We start from the raw sequence: 23,188 nt of genomic DNA, 5'->3' as shown, positions 1-23,188 counted from the left end.
AAAAAAGGGGGAGGGAGGAACTTCAAGATGGCGGAGGAGTAAGACGTGGAGATCACCTTCCTCCCCATAAATACAACAAAAATACACCTACATGTGGAACAACTTCTACAGAACACCTACTGAATGCTTGCAGAAGACCTCAGACTTCCCAAAAGGCAAGAAACTTCCCACGTACCTGAGTAGGGCAAAAGAAAAAAGAAAAAACAGAGACAAAAGAGTCGGGACAGACCTGCACCTCTGGGAGGGAGCTGTGAAGGAGGAAAGGTTTCCACACACTAGGGAGCCCCTTCACTAATGGGGATGGAGGGTGGGCAGGGGGGGAAGCTTCGGAGTCATGGAGGAGAGTGCAGCAACAGGGGTGCAGAGGGCAAAGCAGAGAGATTCCCACACAGAGGATCAGTGCTGACCAGCACTCACCAGCTTGAGAGGCTTGTCTGCTCACCCACCCAGGCAGGTGGGGGCTGGGAGCTGAGGCTCGGGCTTCAGAGGTCAGATCCCAGGGACAGGACTGGGGGTGGCTGCATGAACACAGCCTGAAGGGGGCTAGTGCACCACAGCTAGCCGGGAGGGAGTCTGGGAAAAAGTCTGGACTTGCCTAAGAGGCAAGAGACCACTGTTTCAGGGTGTGCAAGGAGAGGGGATTCAGAGCACTGCCTAAACGAGCTCCAGAGACAGGCATGAGCCGCGGCTATCAGCGTGGACACCAGAGACGGGCATGAAACACTAACACTGCTGCTGCAGCCACCAAGAAGCCTATGTGCCAGCACGGGTCACTATCCACACCTCCCGTCCTGGGAGCCTGTGCAGCCCTCGATTGCCAGGGTCCCATGGTCCATGGACAACTTCCCTGGGAGAACACACAGCATGCCTCAGGCTGTTGCAATGTCTCACCGGCCTCTGCCACTGCAGGCTCACCCCGCATTCCAGTATAACTACCGTACCCCTCCCTTCCCCCGGCCTGAGTGAGCCAGAGCCCTGGAATCATCGCTCCTTTAACACCCTCCTGTCTGGGTGAAGAACAGATGCCAAAGGGTGACCTACCTGCAGAGGCAGGGGCAAATCCAAAGCTGAACCCCAGGAGCTGTGCGAACAAAGAAGAGAAAGGGAGATCTCTCCATGCAGCCTCAGGAGCAGCAGATTAAATCTCCACAATCAACTTGATGTACCCTGCATCTGTGGAATACCTGAATAGACAACGAATCATCCCCAAACTGAGGCGGTGGACTTTGGGAGCAACTGTAGACTTGGGGTTTGCTTTCTGTGTCTAATTTGTTTCTACTTTTATGTTTATCTTAGTTTAGTATTTAGAGCGTATTATCATTGGTAGATTTGTTTATTGATTGGTTTGCTCTCTTCCTCTTTTTACATATATATGTATATATATTTTTCTTTTTCTCTTTTTGTGATTCTGTATGTGTATGCTTCCTTGTGTGATTTTGTCTGTATAGGTTTGCTTTTACCATCTGTCCTAGGGTTCTTTCTGGGTTTTTTTAGTATAGTTTTTAGTGCTTGTTATCATTGGTGGATTTGTTTGTTAGTTTGGTTGCTCTCTTCTTTTTTTTTTTTAACTTTTTATTTATTTATTTTAATAATTTTTTTATTTTTTATTTTAATAACTTTATTTTTATTTTTTCTTTCTTTCTTTTTAATTTCTTTTCTCCCTTTTCTTCTGAGCCATGTGGCTGACAGGGTCTTGGTGCTCCAGCCAGGTGTCAGGCCTGAGCCTCTGAGGTGGGAGAGCCAAGTTCAGGACATTGGTCCACCAGAGACCTCCTGGACCCTCATAACATCAATCGGTGAGAGCTCTCCCAGAGACCTCCATCTCAACGCTAAGACCCAGCTCCACTCAACAATCAGTAAGCTCCAGTGCTGGACACCCCATGCTAAACAACTAGCAAGACAGGAACACAACACCACCCATTAGCAGAGAGGTTGCCTAAAATCATAATAAGGTTACAGACATCCCAAAACACACCACTGGACGTGGTCCTGCCCACCAGAAAGACAAGATCCAGACTCACCCATCAGAACAGAGGCACCAGGCCCCACCACACAGCCTACACAGCCCACTGAACCAAACTTACCCACTGGGGGCAGACACCAAAAACAATGGGAACTATGAACCTGTAGCCTGTTAAAAGGAGACCCCAAACACAGTAAGTTAAGCAAACTGAGAAGACAGAGAAATACATAGCAGATGAAGGAGCAAGGTAAAAACCCACCAGACCAAACAAATGAAGAGGAAATATGCAGTCTACCTGAAAAAGAACTCAGAGTAATGATAGTAAAGATGATCCAAAATCTTGGAAATAGAATGGAGAAAATACAAGAAACGTTTTAACAGGGACCTAGAAGAACTAAAGAGCAAACAAAAAATGATGAACAACAAAATAAATGAAATTAAAAATTCTCTAGAAGGAATCAATAGCAGAGTAACTGAGGCAGAAGACTGGATAAGTGACCTGGATGCTAAAATAGTGGAAATAACTACTGCAGAACAGAATAAAGAAAAAGAATGAAAAGAATTTGGGACAGTCTCAGAGACAACTGGGACAACATTAAATGCACCAACATTCGAATTATAGGGGTCCCAGAAGATGAACTGAAAAAGAAAAGGACTGAGAAAATATTTGAAGAGCTTATAGTTGAAGAGTTCCCTAATATGGGAAAGGAAATAGTCACTCAAGTCCAGGAAGTGCAGAGTCCCATACAGGATAAATCCAAAGAGAAACATGCCAAGACACATATTAATCAAACTATCAAAAATTAAATACAAAGAAAAAATATTAAAAGCAGCAAGGGAAAAGCTACAATTAACATACAAGGGATTCCCCAAAAGGTTAACAGCTGATCTTTCAGCAGAAACTCTGCAAGCCAGAAGGGACTGGCAGGACATATTTAAAGTGATGAAAGGGAAAAACTTACAACCAAGATTACTCTACCTGGCAAGGATCTCATTCAGATTTGATGGAGAAATTAAAACTTTTACAGACAAGCAAAAGCTAAGAGAATTCAGCACCATCAAACCAGCTTTACAACAAATGCTAAAGGAACTTCTCTAGGCAGGAAACACAAGAGAAGGAAAAGACCTATAAAAACAAACCCAAAACAATTAAGAAAATGGTAATAGAAACATACATATCGATAATTACCTTAAATGTAAATGTTTTAAATGCTCCACCCAAAAGACACAGACTGGCTGAATGGACACAAAAACAAGACCCGTATATATGCTGTCTACAAGAGACCCACTTCAGACCTAGGGACACATACAGACTGAAAGTGAGGGGATGGAAAAAGATATTGCATGCAAATGGAAATCAAAAGAAAGCTGGAGTAGCAATTCTCATATCAGACAAAATAGACTTTAAAATAAAGACTATTATGAGAAACAAAGAAGGAAACTACATAATGATCAAGGGATCAATCCAGGAAGAAGATATAACAATTGTAAATATATATGCACCCAACATAGGAGCACCTCAATACATAAGGCAAATGCTAACAGCCATAAAAGGGGAAATCGACAGTAACACAATAATATTAGGGGACTTTAACACCCCACTTTCACCAATGGACAGATCATCCAAGATGAAATTAAATAAGGAAACACAAGCTTTAAATGACACATTAAACAAGATGGAATTAATTGATATTTATAGGACATTCCATCCAAAAACAACAGAATACACTTTCTTCTCAAATGCTCATGGAACATTCTCCAGGATAGACCATATCTTGGGTCACAAATCAAGCACTGGTAAATTTAAGAAAATTGAAAACATATTAAGTATCTTTTCTGACCACAACACCATAAGACTAGATATCATTTACAGGAAAAAAACTGTAAAAATACAAACACATTGTGGCTAAACCACACACTACTAAATAACCAAGAGGTCACTGAGGAAATCAAAAAATATCTAGAAACAAATGACAATGAAAACACGACGACCCAAAACCTATGGGATGCAGCAAAAGCAGTTCTAAGAGGGAAGTATATAGCAATACAATCCAACCTCAAGAAACAAAAAAATCTCAAATAAACAACCTAAACTTACACCTAAAACAATTAGAGAAAGAAGAACAAAAAAACCCCAAAGTTAGCACAAGGAAAGAAGTCATAAAGATCAGATCAGAAATAAATGAAAACGAAATGAAGGAAATGATAGCAAAGATCAATAAAACTAAAAGGTGGTTCTTTGAGAAGAAAAACAAAATTGATAAACCATTAGCCAGACTCATCAAGAAAAAAAGGGAAAAGACTCAAATCAACAGAATTAGAAATGAATAAGGAGAAGTAACAACTGAAACTGCAGAAATACAAAGGATCATGAGAGAGTACTACAAGCAACTATATGCCAATAAAATGGACAACCTGGAAGAAATGGACAAATTCTTAGAAAAGCACAACCTTCCGAGACTGAGCCAGGAAGAAAGAGAAAATATAAACAGACCAATCACAAGCACTGAAATTGAAACTATGATAAAATCTTCCAGCAAACAAAAGCCCAGGACCAGATGGCTTCACAGGCCAATTTTATCAAACATTTAGAGAAGAGCTAACACCTATCCTTCTCAAACTCTTCCAAAATAGAGCAGAGCGAGGAACACTCCCAAACTCATTCTACGAGGCCACCATCACCCCGATATGAAAACCAGACAAACATGTCACAAAAAAGACAACTACAGGCCCATAGCACTGATGAACACAGATGCAAAAATCCTCAACAAAATACTAGCAAACAGAATCCAACAGCACATTAAAAGGATCATACACCATGATCAAGTGGGGTTTATCCCAGGAATGCAAGACTTCTTCAATATATGCAAATCAATCAATGTGATACACCATATTAACACATTGAAGAATAAACACCATATGATCATCTCAATAGATGCAGAAAAAGCTTTTGACAAAATTCAACACCCATTTATGATGAAAACCCACCAGAAAGTAGGCATAGAGGGAACTTAGCTCAACATAATAAAGGCCACATATGACAAACCCACAGCCAACATCGTTCTCCATGGTGAAAAACTGAAACCATTTCCACTAAGACCAGGAACAAGACAAGGTTGCCCACTCTCATCACTACTATTCAACATAGTTTTGGAAGTCCTAGCAACGGTAATCAGGGAAGAAAAAGAAATTAAAGGAATCCAAATCAGAAAAGAAGAAGTAAACTGTCACTCTTTGCAGATGACATGATACTATACACAGAGAATCCTAAAGATGTTACCAGAAAACTACCAGACCTAATCAATGAATTTGGTAAAGTAGCAGGATACAAAATTAATGTACAGAAAACTCTTGCATTCCTACACACTAATGATGAAAAATCTGAAAGAGAAATTAAGGAAACACTCCCATTTACCACTGCAACAAAAAGAATAAAATACCTAGGAATAAACCTACCTAGGTAGACCTGTATGCAGAAGAGTATAAGACACTGATGAAAGAAACTAAAGACAATACAGATGGAGAGATATACCATATTCTTGGATTGGAAGAATCAATATTGTGAAAGTGACTATACTATAGGATTCAGTGCAATCCCTATCAAACTACCAATGGCATTTTTCACAGAACTAGAACAAAAAATTGCACAATTTGCATGGAAACACAAAAGATCCCGAATAGCCAAAGCAATCTTTTTTTTTTTTTTAAACATCTTTATTGAAGTATAATTGCCTTACAATGGTGTGTTAATTTTGGCTTAATAAAAAAGTGAATCAGTTATACATATACATATGTTCCCATATCTCTTCCCTCTTGCATCTCCCTCCCTCCCACCCTCCCCATCCCACCCCTCTACGTGGTCACAAAGCACTGAGCTGATCTCCCTGTGCTATGTGGCTGCTTCCCACTAGCTATCTATTTTACATTTGGTAGTGTATATATGTCCATGACACTCTCTCACCCTGTCACATCTCACCCCACCCCCTCCCCATATCCTCAAGTCCATTCTCTAGCAGGTCTGTGTCTTTATTCCCGTCTTGCCACTAGGCTCTTCATGGCCTTTTCTTAAATTTTTTCCTTAGATTCCGTATATATGTGTTAGCATACTGTATTTGTTTTTCTCTTTCTGACTTACTTAACTCTGTATGACAGACTCTAACTCCATCCACCTCATTACAAATACCTCCATTTCATTTCTTTTTATGGCTGGGTAATATTCCATTGTATATATGTGCCACATCTTCTTTATCCATTCATCTGTCGATGGACATTAGGTTGCTTCCATGTCCTGGCTATTGTAAATAGAGCTGCAATGAACATTTTGGTACATGACTCTTTTTGAACTATGGTTTTCTCAGGGTATATGCCCAGTAGTGGGATTGCTGGGTCGTATGGTAGTTCTATTTTTAGTTTTTTAAGGAATCTCCATACTGTTCTCCATAGTGGCTGTATCAATTTACATTTCCACCAACAGTGCAAGAAGCTTCCCTTTCCTCTACACCCTCTCCAGAATTTATTGTTTCTAGATTTTTTGATGATGGCCATTCTGACCAGTGTGAGATGATATCTCATTGTAGTTTTGATTTGCATTTCTCTAATGATTAATGATGTTGAGCATTCTTTCATGTGTCGGCAATCTGTATATCTTCTTTGGAGAAATGTCTATTTAGGTCTTCTGTCCATTTTTGGATTGGGTTGTTCGTTTTTTTGTTATTGAGCTGCATGAGCTGCTTGTAAATCTTGGAGATTAATCCTTTGTCAGTTGCTTCATTTGCAAATATTTTCTCCCATTCTGATGGTTGTCTTTTGGTCTTGTTTATGGTTTCCTTTGCTGTGCAAAAGCTTTTAAGTTTCATTAGGTCCCATTTGTTTATTTGTGTTCTTATTTCCATTTCTCTGGGAGCTGGGTCAAAAAGAATCTTGCTGTGATGTATGTCATAGAGTGTTCTGCCTATGTTTTCCTCTAAGAGTTTGATAGTGTCTGGCCTTACACTTAGGTCTTTAATCCATTTTGAGTTTATTTTTGTGCATGGTGTCAGGGAGTGTTCTAATTTCATAATTTTACATGTATCTGTCCAATTTTCCCAGCACCACTTATTGAAGAGGCTGTCTTTTCTCCACTGTATATGCTTGCCTCCTTTATCAAAGATAAGGTGACCATATGTGCGTGGGTTTATCTCTGGGCTTTCTATCCTGTTCCATTGATCTATATTTCTGTTTTTGTGCCAGTACCAAACTGTCTTGATTACTGAAGCTTTGTAATATAGTCTGAAGTCAGGGAGCCTGATTCCCCCAGCTCCATTTTTCGTTCTCAAGATTGCTTTGGCTATTCGGGGTCTTTTGTGTTTCCATACAAATTGTGAAATTTTTTGTTCTAGTTCTGTGAAAAATGCCAGTGGTAGTTTGATAGGGATTGCATTGAATCTGTAGATTGCAAAGCAATCTTGAGAAAGAAAAATGGAGCTCGAGGAATCAGGCTCCCAGACTTCAGACTATACTACAAAGCTACAGTAATCAAGACAGTATGGTACTGGCACAAAAACAGAAATATAGATCAATGGAACAGGATAGAAAGCCCAGAGGTAAACCCATGCACATATGGTCACCTTATCTTTGACAAAGGAGGCAAGCATATACAATGGAGAAAAGAAAGCCTCTTCAATGAGTGGTGCTGGGAAAACAGGACAGCTACATGTAAAAGAATGAAATTAGAATACTCCCTAACACCATACACAAAAATAAACTCAAAATGGATTAGAGACCTAAATGTAAGACACTATAAAACTCTTAGAGGAAAACGTAGGCAGAACACTGTATGACATAAATCACATCAAGATCCTTTTTGACCCACCTCCTGGAGAAATGGAAATAAAAACAGAAATAAACAAATGGGACCTAATGAAACTTAAAAGCTTTTGCACAGCAAAGGAAACCATAAACAAGACCAAAAGACAACCCTCAGAATGGGAGAAAATATTTGCAAACGAAGCAACTGACAAAGGATTAATCTCCAAAATATACAAGCAGCTCATGAAGTTCAACATTAAACAACAAACAACCCAGTCCAAAAATGGGCAGAAGAGCTAAATAGACATTTCTCCAAAGAAGATATACAGATTGCCAACAAATACATGAAATGATGCTCAACATCACTAATCATTAGAGAAATGTAAATCAAAACTACAATGAGGTATCACCTCACACCGGTCAGAATGGCCATCATCAAAAAAATCTACAAACAATAAATGCTGGAGAGAGTGTGGAGAAAAGGGAACCCTCTTGCACTGTTGGAGGAATGTAAATTGATACAGCCACTATGGAGAACCCTATGGAGGTTCCTTAAAAAACTAAAAATAGAATTACCATACGACCCAGCATATATCCGGAGAAAAGCATAATTCGAAAAGAGTCATGTACCACAATGTTCACTGCAGCACTATTTACAATAGCCAGGTCATGGAAACCACCTACGTTTCCACTGACAGATGAATGCATAAAGAAAGTGTGGCACATATATACAATGGAGTGTTAATCAGCTATAAAAAGAAACGAAATAATTGAGTTATTTGTAGTGAGGTGGTTGGACCTAGAGTCTGTCATACAGAGTGAAGTAAGTCAGAAAGAGAAAAACAAATACCATAAGTTAACACATATTTATGGGATCTAAAAAAAAAAAAAAAGGTTCTGAAGAACCTAGGGGCAGGACAGGAATAAAGACGCAGACATAGAGAATGGACTTGAGGACATGGGGAGGGGGAAAGGGAAGCTGGGATGAAATGAGAGAGTGGCATGGACATATATACACTACCAAATGTAAAATAGATAGCTAGTGGGAAGCATCTGCATAGCACAGGGAGATCAGCTCGGTGCTTTGTGACCACCTAGAGGGGTGGGATAGGGAGGGTGGTAGGGAGATGCAAGAGGGAGGGGATATGAGGATATATGTATATGTATAGCTGATTCACTTTGTTATACAGCAGCGCCTAACACACCACTGTAAAGCAATTATACTCCAATAAAGATGTTTTAAAAGAAAAAAAAGGGCAGAAGACCTGAAGAAACATTTTTCCAAAGAAGACATACAGATGGCCAATAGGCACATGGAAAGATCCTTAACATTGTCAATCATCAGAGAAATGCAAATTAAAACCACAGTGAAATAGCACTTCATACCTGTCAGAATCGCTATCATCAAAAAGACCACAAATAACAAATGTTGGTGAGGATGTGGAGAAAAGAGAACCCTCGTACACTCTTGGTGGGAATGTAAATTGGTGCAGCCATTATGGAAAACAGTATGGAGGTTTCTTAAAAAACTAAAAATAGAACTACCATATGACCCAGCAATTCTACTTCTGGTATTTATCTGGGGAAAAAAACAAAAACAAAAACAAAAAAACCCACTAATTTGAAAAGATATGTGCACCCCAATGTTCAAAGCAGCATTTTTTACAATTTCCAAGATATGAAAGCAACCTAAGTGTCCATCAACAGATGAATGGATAAAGAAGATGTGGTATACACACACACACACACACACACACACACACACACACACACACAATGGAATACTATTTAGCCATAAAAAATGAATGAAATTTTGCCATTTGCAACAACATGAATGAACTTGGAGGGTATTATGCTTAGTGAAATAAGTGAGACAGAGAAAGACAAATACTGTATGATATCACTTCTATGTGGACTCTAAAAAATAAAACACACTTGTGAATAGAACAAAAAAGAAACAGACTCACAGATACAGAGAACAAACTAGTGGTTACCAGTGCAGAGAGGGAAGGGAGGAGGGGCAATATAGGGGTAGAGGATTAAGAGGCACAAATTACTATGTATAAATAAATAAGCTATAAGGATATATAGTACAACACAGGGAATATAGTCAATATTTTATAATAACTATAAATGGAACATAACCTTTAAAAATTGTGAACCACTATCTGTATAACTGAAATACAAATAGAAATAGGAATTGACATATTGGCTATTAGTAAGTCCCAATATTCACTTTAATGGAGGGAGAGAATCATAGAGCAGGATTTGAAGTGCATGCTTGAACATATCTGATGTTCTTCAAATTCATGACAACTCAGAGGAAGTTAGGAAACTTATGAAGACTCTGTATTGTAAAAACTATCTTCCAGCAGCTCGATTTTTCTCCATTTGTACAAATCTCTGGTCTTCATTCCATAGTGGAACTACACAGTATTACCTCTGATCTTTGTGTGTAGGATACATCTTAAAATTTAAGAAAGAAAGAAAGAGGCTGAAAAAGAATATACATATATATATGTATACACACACACACACACACACACACACACATATATATATTTAATCACTTTGCTGTACACCTGAAACTAACATTATAAATTAACTACACGTCAATAAAAATTTCTTTAATAAAGAAAGAAAGAGATAATCTGGCCCTTGCTTACTTTTCCAGCCCTGTTTTCTCCTGGTACATTCCTGAAATTCTGTATTTTAGTCATTAGACTCTGATCTGGTGGAGGAGCTGAGTTCTTCTTGCTTCTAAACCTTCACACATGCTGTTCCCTGCCTGGGAAATTCTGCTCATTAGTTATGTCTCCCATTAGACAACCACTTCCTCCAGGAAGTCACCTGGTTCTTCCACATTTGAGCAAGGTGGATTTCCTGAAGACTTTCATAGCCTCTGAGCTTTCCCTGTCCCAGTTTTCATCACGTTACCCTGGAAGTGCTTGCCTCCTGACTAAATCCCCCCTAGAGAGGAAAAGTCCATGGGGACTAGGAATTGAGACTATAGCACTGAGTGACTAGGTGTTGAACAAATGAATGAAAACACAAGTGAACAAACAAACGAATGGGTGATTCTACATTATTTTTTTTTAATTTTTATTGGAGTATAGTTGATTTACAATGTTGTGTTGATTCTACATTATTACCTAAGAGAATTCTCTTCCTTGAGGAAAAGTTGAGTAGAAAATTTTTAGTTCTGTTTTTATTGAGGAGCATTTCTTTTTGTCCAAATTGAAGAAAAAACAGACAAACAAGAAGAGGTAAAAAAACTCCACCAAGTTGAGAGGAAAGCATTATACGGTTACTGTTCTGTCTGCTGTGCCTGATTCAGTCTCCACATATCCATGATGCGTCTAACTTGTGTCTTTATGTTTTTAAACAAAAGTTGACTGAGGAGTCTGTAGGGAACAACATAGCACCTGATAGCAAGAAACTATAATAGGAAGTGTGGCTTTGCCCCTTTACATGCTGGGAATTGATATTAATTACAGCAAATCTTACAAGAGCTGGTACCGAATGAGAGGCTTTCCGAACATTATTAAATTCCTGTGCAAAACGAGTCTGAGATTATGTTATCTCCATTTTCCATATGGAATCGCTGAGACACAGGGAGATGAGCAACTTACTCATATTCACCTAGGTCGTGAGAGCCAAGCATAACTGATTCTGACGCCCAAGCTCTTGACCCTTAGGCTATTTATTCTCTTTCCTATTAGTGGCAAGAAGGCCTGGCAAAGGGCCCAGCTTGGGAAAACTGTCTGAACAGATGGGTTGAGCTCCAGAATCATCAAGGAGTAGGAACTGGAACCTGAGGGTCAGGCCACACCTACTGAGATGGGGGTTGTACTGTTTACAGACAGGGAAGAACAGCGTATGTTCAGATGGTCCCAAATGTGGTCATTTGCGTGGCTTCTACCGTGCACCTTTCCCATCCACCCTCAGCATATTCCAGAGAAACACACTGAGAAACAAAAGTTTAGTGTTTCTCACCTAAAATTTAACTATTTTGTTCCTCAGAGCCTCCAGCAGTAAAGCTGCCATCACCAGCTACCTGTTTTCTCTGTCAGCAAGCTCAAAAGGCCACTTGCTGTTTCCTATCAACTAAGCATTCCCTGGGCACTCTCCTCCCACCTCCTCCTGTCTCCTCCCAGAATTCATGATTTGATAACCTCGAGGCTCAGGGAGATGATGACATCTCCACCACCACGGTGATAGTTACCCCCCCCCACCCCATTCATCAGACAGGAAGAAGAGAAGGCAAGCATCTGTGCAGCTGTGTGCCCCTTAACAAGACATTTGTGAAAGGACCTGAGATTCTCGCACAGAACACACAAATCTCTGGCAGCATTATGCCATATTGAACTCTTAACACAAAACAATGGAAGACAGTGGCAAACCAGACCATTTTGGTGACTGCTGAAGAACAGCAAGGATGCCCTCATCGTGTGTGATTCATTCTTTAAATACTGTGAACCACATTAGTAAGTAGGAAGTCACAGGTCATACTAGTGACTACAGAGAATGTTTGTAAAACCATGGCTCACCTCCTTTATTGGCAGTGTTTCCAGTAGATTCTCCTCCTCCCTTGCACCTAGTGAAATCCTTGTTCCTGACAGCTCACCCTCACAAGGAAAGGCTATGACATCACCCATGGTTACTCCGAGGGAACTGTGACATTCTCAAATTAATCAGACAGAAAGATGAGGGAGGCAGATATATTTATCTATAAAATTTTATGTAATCAGCTGTAGCAGGAAGAAACATGCCAGGAGAGAATGTTATAAAGGTGGGGAATATGATACGTTGGTAGGTAAACCCTGCTGAAATGTGGCAAAGCCTCTTTGAAGTTACGGATTTAATTTAATCACAACCAGACAAAGAGCTGCGTGAACAGTCGTGTGTGCTGATTCTCAAAACAAAACAAAATCCCAAGATGTAAACTCCTCTTTTCCTGCAGTGAAACTGGGAATTCTTCCAAGACTACTTAAAATAACACTTACTGTTCAATTATCTTGTGGGAAAATAGTGATTATATAGAGTTCCAAAACATAGCCAATCTGCCCACCTCCAGTGGAATTCAAAATACTTTGTTTAGTTAGTAAACAGTATTTATGGTGGTGTAGGTAGTTTTAAACCCACAATCCAGGAGCTGTTATAAATATCTTCCTTTGGTCTGTGATTTTCTAAACTCTCCAAGCGTACCTTCGATACTAGAGACTTTTCCAGAGATTATGGACAGAGGTGCACTTAAAAATATTGACGCTAGGGCAAAGCATGTTTTATTTGATTCAATAAATGTTTCTTAAGATCTTAGGGGGCTGACATGTTGCACAGCTCTAGCGGGTACCATTCCTACATGCATGGTGTGCCCTGGCCTTGTGCAGTATACAACCTGTGACGCTGTACCTGGTGGCCAGGCCAACTGTGTGCCAGACTCAATTCTAGGCGCTGGGGAGATATTAGAGAGTAAGTCAAAAATTTATGGCCTCGCAGAGGCTACATTCTAGTGGGAAAAGACAGACAATAAGTGTAATAAGTAAGTAAAACATACAGCGATAGTGATCAGTGCTTTGTGGGAAAAGTGAGGAGGATAAAGTTAGGAGCGTGGGGTGGAGGGTGTTATAATCTTTATTAGCAGGGCCAGGGAAGGCCTCACGGAGGTGACATTTAAGTAAAGAGTAGATGGAGAGAAAGGAGTAAAACCGTAAGACTCTGGTGGAAGGGTAGTCCTGGCTATGGGAACAGCAAGTGCAAAAGCCCTGTGGCTGGACCAGAATGCACAAGGGGGAAATTGTAGGAGATGAGGTCATGTTGGTAATGGGCCCAGATCATGTAGAGCCTTGTATGAAATCGTAAGGACTCAGCTTTCCCTCTGAGTGAAATATGAGAAAGAAAGTCATTGGAGTGTTTTGAGCACAGCAGTGGTATGATCTGACATATTTTAGAAGGATTTTGAAGGCTTCTCTGTTGAGAATGATTGCATGGGGGTAAAGGCTGAACAGGTGAAGTGCTTAGAAGGCACCTGGGATAATACAGGCAAGAGGTGATGCCAGGCTCCTACGGGGCTGGCAGAAGGGAAGGTGGTGACAAGTATCCTTATTTCAGATATATTTTGAAGGTAGGGCCAGCAGGGTTTCTTGAGAGGTTAGTTTTTGAATAATAATTTAAAAAAAAACCAAAGGATGACCCCAAGGTTTTCAGCTAGAACTAAAAGCAACTGAGTGGCCATCATCAGATAAGGGGGATACGGTCAGTAGAGCAAGATTCTGAGGTAAGGGAATCGCAGGAGTTCAGCAGCAGGTGTTTTCAGTTGGAGATGGTCTATCAGCCATCCATGGTGGTATTTTGTTTGGCATTAGAAGCTTACTATATATAATACCCACATTAAGATGACAAATTTCAAAGCCTACAGCTTATAAGTATAAATACTGTTCCTTATATTGTTTAGTTCCAGGCCATTGACAACACAAGGAGTCCGGTGAGTTCCATATGGCTACCTGCTTGGAACATAAAAGGAGCTGGTGATGGGAAGAATTCACCTGTAAGACTCCACATCTCTAGGAAGGGAGAAGACGGGTAAGAGAGTTCATTTTTAGCTCTTGGCTGGGAAACACTGCGATTACAAATTTAATAGCTAAACTCTTTGGCATATGTTGAAAGGCAATTTTCGTCTCCTGGCCTCATTATGCTGCCTCAGACTTCTGTGGCTGCCAGATCACTTCCTCGAATAGTGGGATGGCTACACACTCAAGGTCTTTCAGTTCCCCAATGCAAAGTCCACCGACTTCATTATTGCTAGAACATCTTAAGCCTACTGTTCTGTCTCACAAAAATCCTGGAAATTAGCTTTTGCACTGGAAGCAATTGAATCAATAAAAACTGATCCTGTTACGCTGACTCATCCAACATGCAGTTTTCCTGAAGTTAAACTCAAAAGCCAAAATAGTCAATTTAAAGCCTTGTGATGGTATAAATTCCACATTCTTGTGCCCCGGCGGGGAGGAAAGGAATGCTTTTAAGGTCACACATTTTTATAAATCAAAGCCCATGAGATAGTACCTTTTAAATAGGTGCTTTGGCAGATGGCTATCAATGCTAAGAACTGGAAAAGCAACCATATTTGTAAACTACTTTACATTTTATAAAGCACATTTTATCCTTTATTTTATTATAAGGATCTTCTTTGATCCTTATAAATACTCTGTGAGATCAAATATTATAACTACTCCTGTTTTCATATAAAGAAACTGACTGTCTCTGATTGGCAGCAAAGTCTAGATCTGCACCTATGCCCTTTCACACCAAACCTCCAATTCTTTCTGTCGTATTAAGCTGACTTAGAACTCTTCCAGGAGAGCTACTCACTGTTGTCCTGTCACCTGGGCCCTAAGCAAATTAACAAATAGGTTCCACCTGTGCCACTTAGCATTTACCAGATCCTTCTTCAGACAGAGTTGATGGATGGAAAAGTTTCAGACAAGTAGCCACCGGGAAGGTGTGTGTGTGTGTGTGTGAGTCCCAGCACCATCGTGAATGAACTCATTCTAAAAACAGACATTCAGGCATTAACACAGAGGAAAGCTTAAAATGATAAGACTAGCTGGTGAGGCACAGAGGATTCTCACAGATCACTGAAGGTCTCCAGATACTCCGGAGCAGCAGATCTATTCCACATGCAAGTCACAAAAGATGGGCATGTATGTGTGTCCCTATGTTTGTGGGCACACATACAAATCTGTGTCCAGAGCAGGGAACATTTCAAGTGCCCTTTCTACTATAATGCAAACCATTTAAAAAATTTAGCCATAAAGATAACTTTAACTTAGTGGAAAAAAATTAACGACTATGGTGTGACAAAGGTAGGTGAATCAACACTAGAGTGGTCTATGGGGGTCTAAAAGGTACTTGGTTCCCTACTTACCCTGCCCCTACTGCCAGCCAAGCGAAAGTCATTGTTGATAGGAAACACGCCACTTTGTATACCTATATTAATAGTGTTGGTTTAAGTACATGACAATAGCAAGCATAATAATTAGTTATAAAAATGTTAACAGTAAGTTTTTTAAACTTAAAAGTGCAAGAATATATTACCGTCAGACTTCTAATGCCTTCGCAGAATCAAAAATATGACTAAGTTAGAAGTTGGTGAAAATAACTAAAATGTAATGGAAGAACAAAAAGGAATACATATGTCATGGATTTAAAATAAAAGCAAACCTTGTGAATAAGCAAAGTAAGCATGTTAAATGGCACTACCAGGAAAACCTTAATGTCAAGAGAATTTTACCTTTGGAAAGAGACATAAAGGAGGATATTGGCTAATATTTAAAGGTTATATAATGAAAGATGAAGACATGATTATTTTGGAAAAGGGATCAGAATAGCATCCTTGGCCAAGAAAAAGAAGAAATGGACCAAAGCTAATCCGTGACAGATGAGAAATGGCTGAGGATGAGGCAGTGGAGGGAGCTGGGGAGGAACTCGTTATTTAAAATCCTGATTTTCCTCCTGTATATTTTTACAAGGAGCTAATGAGAGTACCTCATATGTGCACAGTAGTTTAGTTTTTGAAGTGTTTTACTCTTATTCTCTCACAAGGTGCTAAAAACTTCTGGTTTGGTCAGGACGGCATTTTCTTTGTGCTCTAGAGAGGTTGTGTGACTTTCCCAAAGTCACCCAGCTAGTGGTGGGGAAGCTGAGGGTAAAACCCTTCTGTTCTGGCTCTTGACTTATATGACAAATCCCTGTCTATGAGAGAATGAAAAGACAAATGGGAACTGTCATCCCAGGCAACCCTTTTCTGTAACAATTTTTAATTCAAAATGCTAAATGAAGTTTATCTTACTTTATAAAGTTTATATGAAAATTATATTTAAATATTATTTATAAATGCCAATTACATTCTGCCACTTTCTTCCTTGGTTACTTATAAAAATATGTCCACTTGGAACACCTTACCTCTGTTTGCATTAACCTACCCTATGCTTATTACTTCTTAGCTCTGTAAACTTAGGCAAACTAATAAAGCTTTCTAAGTCTCGCTCCTCTCCTCTCATTTGTAAAATAGGTAATTATTTGACAAAGCTCTTAAAGAGTCATCATGAGTATTATGTGTTTGGCAAAGAATTTACCAGTATTGGTATTACCAATGTACTATATGACATAATCTTTGATGTCTGTTGCAGAATTGAATGTTACTTCTTCATTATTTATCTAAAATTCTCTACAAGAGATATTTTGTACAATCTGTTATATTTGTAACACACATAATGCTTTACTACAATTTTTCCGAACTAAAAAGTAAAAAGGGGGACTTCCCTGGTGGCTCAGTGGTTAAGAATCCACCTGCCAATGCAGGGGACATGGGTTCGAGCCCTGGTCCAGGAAGATCCCACATGTCACGGAGCAACTAAGCCCGTGAGCCACAACTACTGAGCCTGCGCTCTAGAGCCCAGGAGCCACAACTACTGAGCCCACGAGCCACAACCACTGAGCCCGTGCGCCTAGAGCTGGTGCTCCGCAATAAGAGAAGCCACCACAATGAGAAGCCCACGCACCTCAACAAAGAGTAGCCCCCGCTCGATGCATCTAGAGGAAGCCCACGTGCAGCAATGAAGACCCAATGCAGCCAAAATAAAATAAATAAATAAACAAACAAACAAATAAATAAATTTATAAAAAGTAAAAGCTATACTATATAAAGATGGAAGGTTTTTTTTTTTTTGGCTATGGCACTTGTTCATTATATTTCTCCTCTTAAAGAACAAGCATGCACTGGTCCTCACTAGAACAAGAAAATACATTTCTACAACTGGAAATACCCTCAATTCCCAGACAGTCCTCGTCACACAAGTGATTGCAGTGTCCTAAGGTTTTTGAGTCATATAATGAGCTCAGACGGTTCTTGGGACAGGCCCTCAGATGAGACAAACAGAAAGAGTGCATATCACCACAAGCTTCCAGGAAGTGAGTTTAAACATATCACAATCCTTTGTGTAATTGTTTGTGATAAGGCTTGCATCATCTACATTCGAACATCCTGTGTATAAAGTGAGGACTCCAAAGTGGGATGACCCTTTGTGGGTCTCACTCAGGGGAGAAGAGACCACAGATTTCCGTGCAGGTGGAATGCTCTGGTACTCTGTTTGTGAGGTAACCTTGCTTTCAAAGTCATCCAGCTCATGTGAGACCATGAGAAAGTTTCAAGAATTTGCAAAGCTGTATTACGACTGTTTTTAGAATAAAAGTCCACAGTGTAATAAAAGTATAATAAATAAAACTAGCAAAGGAGTCAAGATTATTTTGTTAAAATCTTGTAGATCCCAGTGCAAAATATGCCTATAAATTCTTAGAAAAATGGGACATATGGAACAGCTAAAGTTGTACTTTAAAAACAGTGGAGTGTGATTTAAGAAAACTCAGACTAGAGCTCTAAGTGAGTAGTCAGAAGGCAGGAAAGGGCTGAAAGATAGAGTCAGGGCTCCACAAGACAGATTGTAAAGAAAGTCCAAGTGAGCAGAGGAAAACACTGCCAAGACAGCAGCTTCACAACAGGCAGTAGGGAGTAAAAAAAAATAAAGGGATGTGTGTGTGAGTGTGTATTACATATATAAAGTCTAAGGGAAAAAAATTCACAGTTTATTAAAGAAATTCACAGTAATATCACTTTCTGTGCCCGAAGTTAACTTGATGAGTATCAGAAGAAAAGTTAATGCTTAAACAGTCTTTCCCACATCTGCTACTCCCATAATGTCTGTGCAATTGTCATAAATTAGGAGTGGGGAAGGGCACAGTGCCAATTGTCAAAGCAAACAGGCAATTTTGGATTCCAAGTTTCGTATTATGTTCCTTGAGCCGGAGGGCTGTGAACGCTGCTGGTCCTACCCACGGCCACCCCAGCACTGGGGCGGGAAAGCCCACTCACCTGGATCTTGCTCATCCGTGCCCTCTGAGCAAGGCACCTTGGCAGGGCCAGCTAGTGAGAGAGGTCAGGATGGAACCCTGTCCCTTTAGTGCCCCAGGCCTTGGTTTCTGTCTACTGGCTTCATTCTAAGTCAGCGTTCCCTACTCCAGGTGACAAAGGGTCCTCGCAAGCATTCATGCTCCCTTTTGCAGTAGAAGGCTCCAGACATCTAGAGCTCTTTCCAATGAATAAATGGGCTGTTGTTGGCTTATCCAATAAGGGCTATAATTTATACCTGTCAACTAAAAAAATTATTCACCACCTAAAAGTTGAGAGTTATGTTTTATCCGGTGGGAAATTTCAAGCCCCGGAGGCCGCGCATCTCAGGTAACCCTGAGAGAACTGCTCCCAGGAGGCGAGGGGGGGAGCCAGGATGTATAAGAGTTTTGCAACAAAGGGCAGGTAGTTTGAACGTCAAAAGATTACTGTTAATTAAAGAAAACCAGATATGCCAAGTTAAAGAATTTAGCTTCTTTAGAAAGCTAAATTTTCAGAAAATTTAGCTTCATTTTCAGAAAATGAGCTTTTAATAGTAAGTTAATATAGCAAGTGACACTAAAGGAACACAAATGCTGTTAACTATGGGGTTGGCACTTACGCCTCTGGCACTATTCACGACTGTCTGCTCTGCACGTCCATCTTCCTCACTGACTCGACTCCACGCGCCTTGAAGTCAAGGTCTGTATTTTGTACTTCCTGCACCTCACATAGCATCCAGCCTGTGGTGCGTGAGAAAATCATGTCCATGACTTGGATGTTACAAGGCCAGATCAGTGAGGGAGCCAGGCTGGCATGCCGGGCCAACTTCTCTTCTCTTTCCTTCCTGCTTCACACCTTCACAGGCTGTAGCCCTCAGGTAAGACGCTCCCTTCTCTTCTTCCTGGGGGTGGGGCATGCACATACCCGCTGGTGGTTATACATAGGCTTGAGGGAAGGAAGGCCTCAATAAGCCTCATACTACATCTAACCAGAAAGCTCTATACTGGAGCTAAAAGCACCAGCCCAGCCAATAGTAGAGGGCTACCTTGTTGGCCACTAACCATTGTCTTGTGTTTATGTATCTTTCCAGGATGTCATGAGAAGGTCAAGGCAGGATTTAGAAATGCCTGGTGTCCCCCGGTCTTGACATAACCCTATCAGCGCCAGAATCTCACCATAAACTGTTAACATATTTGTCTTTTAGCAATGCTTTGTATGCTTAGAGGGAGTCCTGGAAAGAGAAAGGAGATATGGCTCACTTTGCCAGGACTCTGCCTGCTAGGTTCCTGTCAACTTGGTCCCTTTCGGTCTTGACTTCCAACCTGCAGTGCGGCCAGTGCTTGAGTTGCCTACAGTCCTCGACAGGCTTATCATCTCTAACAGCATCGATTGCTAATGGCGCCTCTTTCTCTGTCCCAGGAAAGCTGTTACTTAAAAAGAATAACCTCAAGTTTAATGCCAGGTTGTCCTCAGCAAGGCCACACTTATGAAGTGGACCATCAGAGTGCGTCTGAAGGTCTTGTTCAGCGCCTACGTAAGTCTGTCTGCTAGAGATCACTTGGTAGACTACCTCGTGTGAATCAGTGGGGACTAGGACTTTCATTCAGTAATTCAACAAGTAATTAGTGACCCCTCTACTCGACGCCAGCTGCCACTCTGGGTTCTGAGCACGTACCAGCGCACAAAGCAATGTCCCTATCCTCGGAGACAGGGCAGAAGATGCATAATGAGCATAGAAACATATAGTTTCAGATAGTAATAACTGCTATTTCGAAAATAAACCAACATAAAAGGCTAGAGAGGGACTGGGAGGTGTTGTGAGGTGCTAATTCAGACAGGCTGGCTCTGAAAGGTCTCTCTGAGCAGGAGGCATTTGAGCAAAACTGAGAAATCAGAGCCAAAATCTTGGCAAGACTGTCCCTTCCAGGAGAAAAGCGTGTGCACCGAAGCTCTGAAGCAGGAATGAGTTAACAATCTTCTCCCACCTGTTCATCTCCAGTCTTAAGACCCACCTCATGATTCACCTCCTCCAGGATGCCTTCTGTGACACGCTACCCATATGAGTGATAATTTCATTTTGTTTCCCCATCATACAGACAGGCACACTTCAAAATGTGGATAATTTGGATTCTGAGTGTTTCTTTGAATTCCATTTTTTAGAGTACCAGACATAAGTTCACACAGGAAAAAGGGTATGACAGATGGAATACTGCCCGCCATATGAGTAAACAAAGGATGCCACAGTCATCAGCACTGCAGACACTGCCCATGGTGAGCTGGTGAGCCCTGAGGGCACAGGAAGGAAAGAATACCTGCCATCTAGCAGCCAACAGACTGCAGCCACTCCCTTCGGTGAGCCCTGAGGAAACTCACGGTATGAAAACACAGGATACTGACCCCAGATAGCTGAGGTGCACATCAAAGGAATGATTTCAGTGAGTTCAGATTCTTGCATCTTCCCATATATAGAAAAGCGCTAAATTCTTTAACTTGACATATCTGGTTTTCTTTAATTAACAGTAATCTTTTGACGTTCAGACTACCTGCCCTTTGTTGCAAAACTCTTATATATCCTGGCTCCCCCCTCGCCTCCTGGGAGCAGTTCTCTCAGGGTTACTTGAGATGTGCAGCCTCCGGGGCTTGAAGTCCTAAAATTTCCCACCGGATAAAACATAACTCTCAACTTTTAGGTGGTGAATAATTTTTTTAGTTGACAGGTATAAATTATAGCCCTTATTGGATAAGCCAACAACAGCCCATTTATTCATTGGAAAGAGCTCTAGATGTCTGGAGCCTTCTACTGCAAAAGGGAGCATGAATGCTTGCGAGGACCCTTTGTCACCTGGAGTAGGGAACGCTGACTTAGAATGAAGCCAGTAGACAAAGCTTTGCTGAAGGAGAAAATTTAGGGAACAATTCTACCACCTAGAAATGGTCCAGCGGGAGCACTAGCCAGCTGAGCACTTACAAAGCCTAATGGATACCAGTTTACAGAGTAAGAAAGGAAGACAAATCTATTTCTCTATCTATCTATCTAAACATCAAATGGTCAAAATCTGGTATTATGAATTTACTATGGAATGTTTATAGAAAATTTTCTATCTAGGTTTTAAAAAAGTACCTTTATGCCATCCCATTAATTATCAATCGGAGAGTTACCGACTCCCAAAGAAAAATCCTTCATTTAAGGATATTGGAGGACTACCCATTAATAACATATACATGCACCAATTTGAACAAGCAATTGTAGTCAAATAGTAAATTTATTTAGTGTTTTTACTGGAGTCATAAAGAAGAGACTATTCTTACCAGTTGCCTTCTGGATTTATGAACTGCTGTACTGCATAGCCAAACTGTTCACTTGAAGGACCGGAAAATATCTTTGCTTCCGGAAGACCAACATTGTACGCCACACAGCAGTTTAAAATGCCTACGAAGGAACAATAAAAATGTAGTCCATACTTACAATTTGTGAATATAAGTTTGTAATATAATTATCAAAGGCCACTTAAAAAAAAAAAGTGTTCGAAGTAATAATTATTCTCTTTATCAATGTTTACCAAGAAATAGTGGCTACTGATTTTTAAGTACTAATTTGGGGCCCTGACACCATGCTAAGTACTTTACTTCCATGATTCATTATTTCATTCATCTTCATAGAAATCCTAAAATATGATTGTTTTTTTTTTTTTTTTGGCCACACAGCACGGCTTGCAGGATCTCAGTTCCCCAACCTGGGATCAAACCTGTGTCTGCTACAACGGAAGCGTGGAGTCCTAAGCACTGGACAGCCAGGGAATTCCCTGATTGCTAATATTATATTTGTTTTGCAGAAATTTCTGAGGTTCCTGGAGATAAGTGTGTCTCACAGGTAGAAAGTGATACGGGAAGGGCAGGATTTGAACATGGGGCTGTCTGACTGAAGAGCTTGAACTCTTAAACAACATATTACCTCTAGGGATTAAGTAACTTCAGTTCTATTTGTCCTTCCTAATGCAAGACTCTAAACCACCCAAGGGCAGGGTTGGAAGGTTATCTTCTATTTCTTCTGAATCTCCCTGAAGATCTTGACATGAACTCTATATGAAATGTCTGTTGAAAAAGCATTGCTGACTACATCAAAGGAGGTAAAAAAAAAAAAATCACAGCTGCTTGAAAATTGTATCATTTTTTTCAGAAAGGATCATTTCTGAGAATGAAAATGTAAGGGAAAGGGGTCATATCTTTTATTCCAGCAGGAACTGCAAAAGTGGTTTTGTTTTTTGATGCTTCTTTCTGAGTGTTCGAGAAATGATATTCATTTTCAAAAACAACAAAGGCCTTGATAGGATAAAGCCTTGATAGGATAAAGCCTGGATAGACCTTTTTAAAAAAACCTTGTTTGTGATGGAAAGGGAAAGAGGGGAAAGAGTAAGGTTGATGAAGTCTCCCCCTCTGACACTGATAGCGTTAATGCTGGTCATCCTACATTCTAGAGAAAGAGAAAGGTT

At 40.4% G+C, this 23,188-nt stretch overlaps 1 protein-coding gene across 1 annotated transcript in view; it reads right to left on the bottom strand.

The window, feature by feature from the left end:
* The window catches only part of ITGA2 (integrin subunit alpha 2), a 105,267-nt gene that overhangs the window by 57,030 nt on the left and 25,049 nt on the right, over window positions 1-23,188 (bottom strand). Inside the window, exon 2 of the mRNA XM_059916368.1 lies at window positions 22,008-22,128. Within this exon, the coding sequence (XP_059772351.1) occupies window positions 22,008-22,128 (121 nt within the window). The remainder of the gene's footprint in view (window positions 1-22,007; window positions 22,129-23,188) is intronic.

This window comes from Balaenoptera ricei, chromosome 3 (genome assembly GCF_028023285.1).
Source record: "Balaenoptera ricei isolate mBalRic1 chromosome 3, mBalRic1.hap2, whole genome shotgun sequence".
Classification (NCBI taxonomy): Eukaryota; Metazoa; Chordata; class Mammalia; order Artiodactyla; family Balaenopteridae; genus Balaenoptera; species Balaenoptera ricei.
The sequence above is the reverse complement of the archived record's forward strand: the minus strand, read 5'-3'. Positions and strand labels throughout refer to the sequence as shown.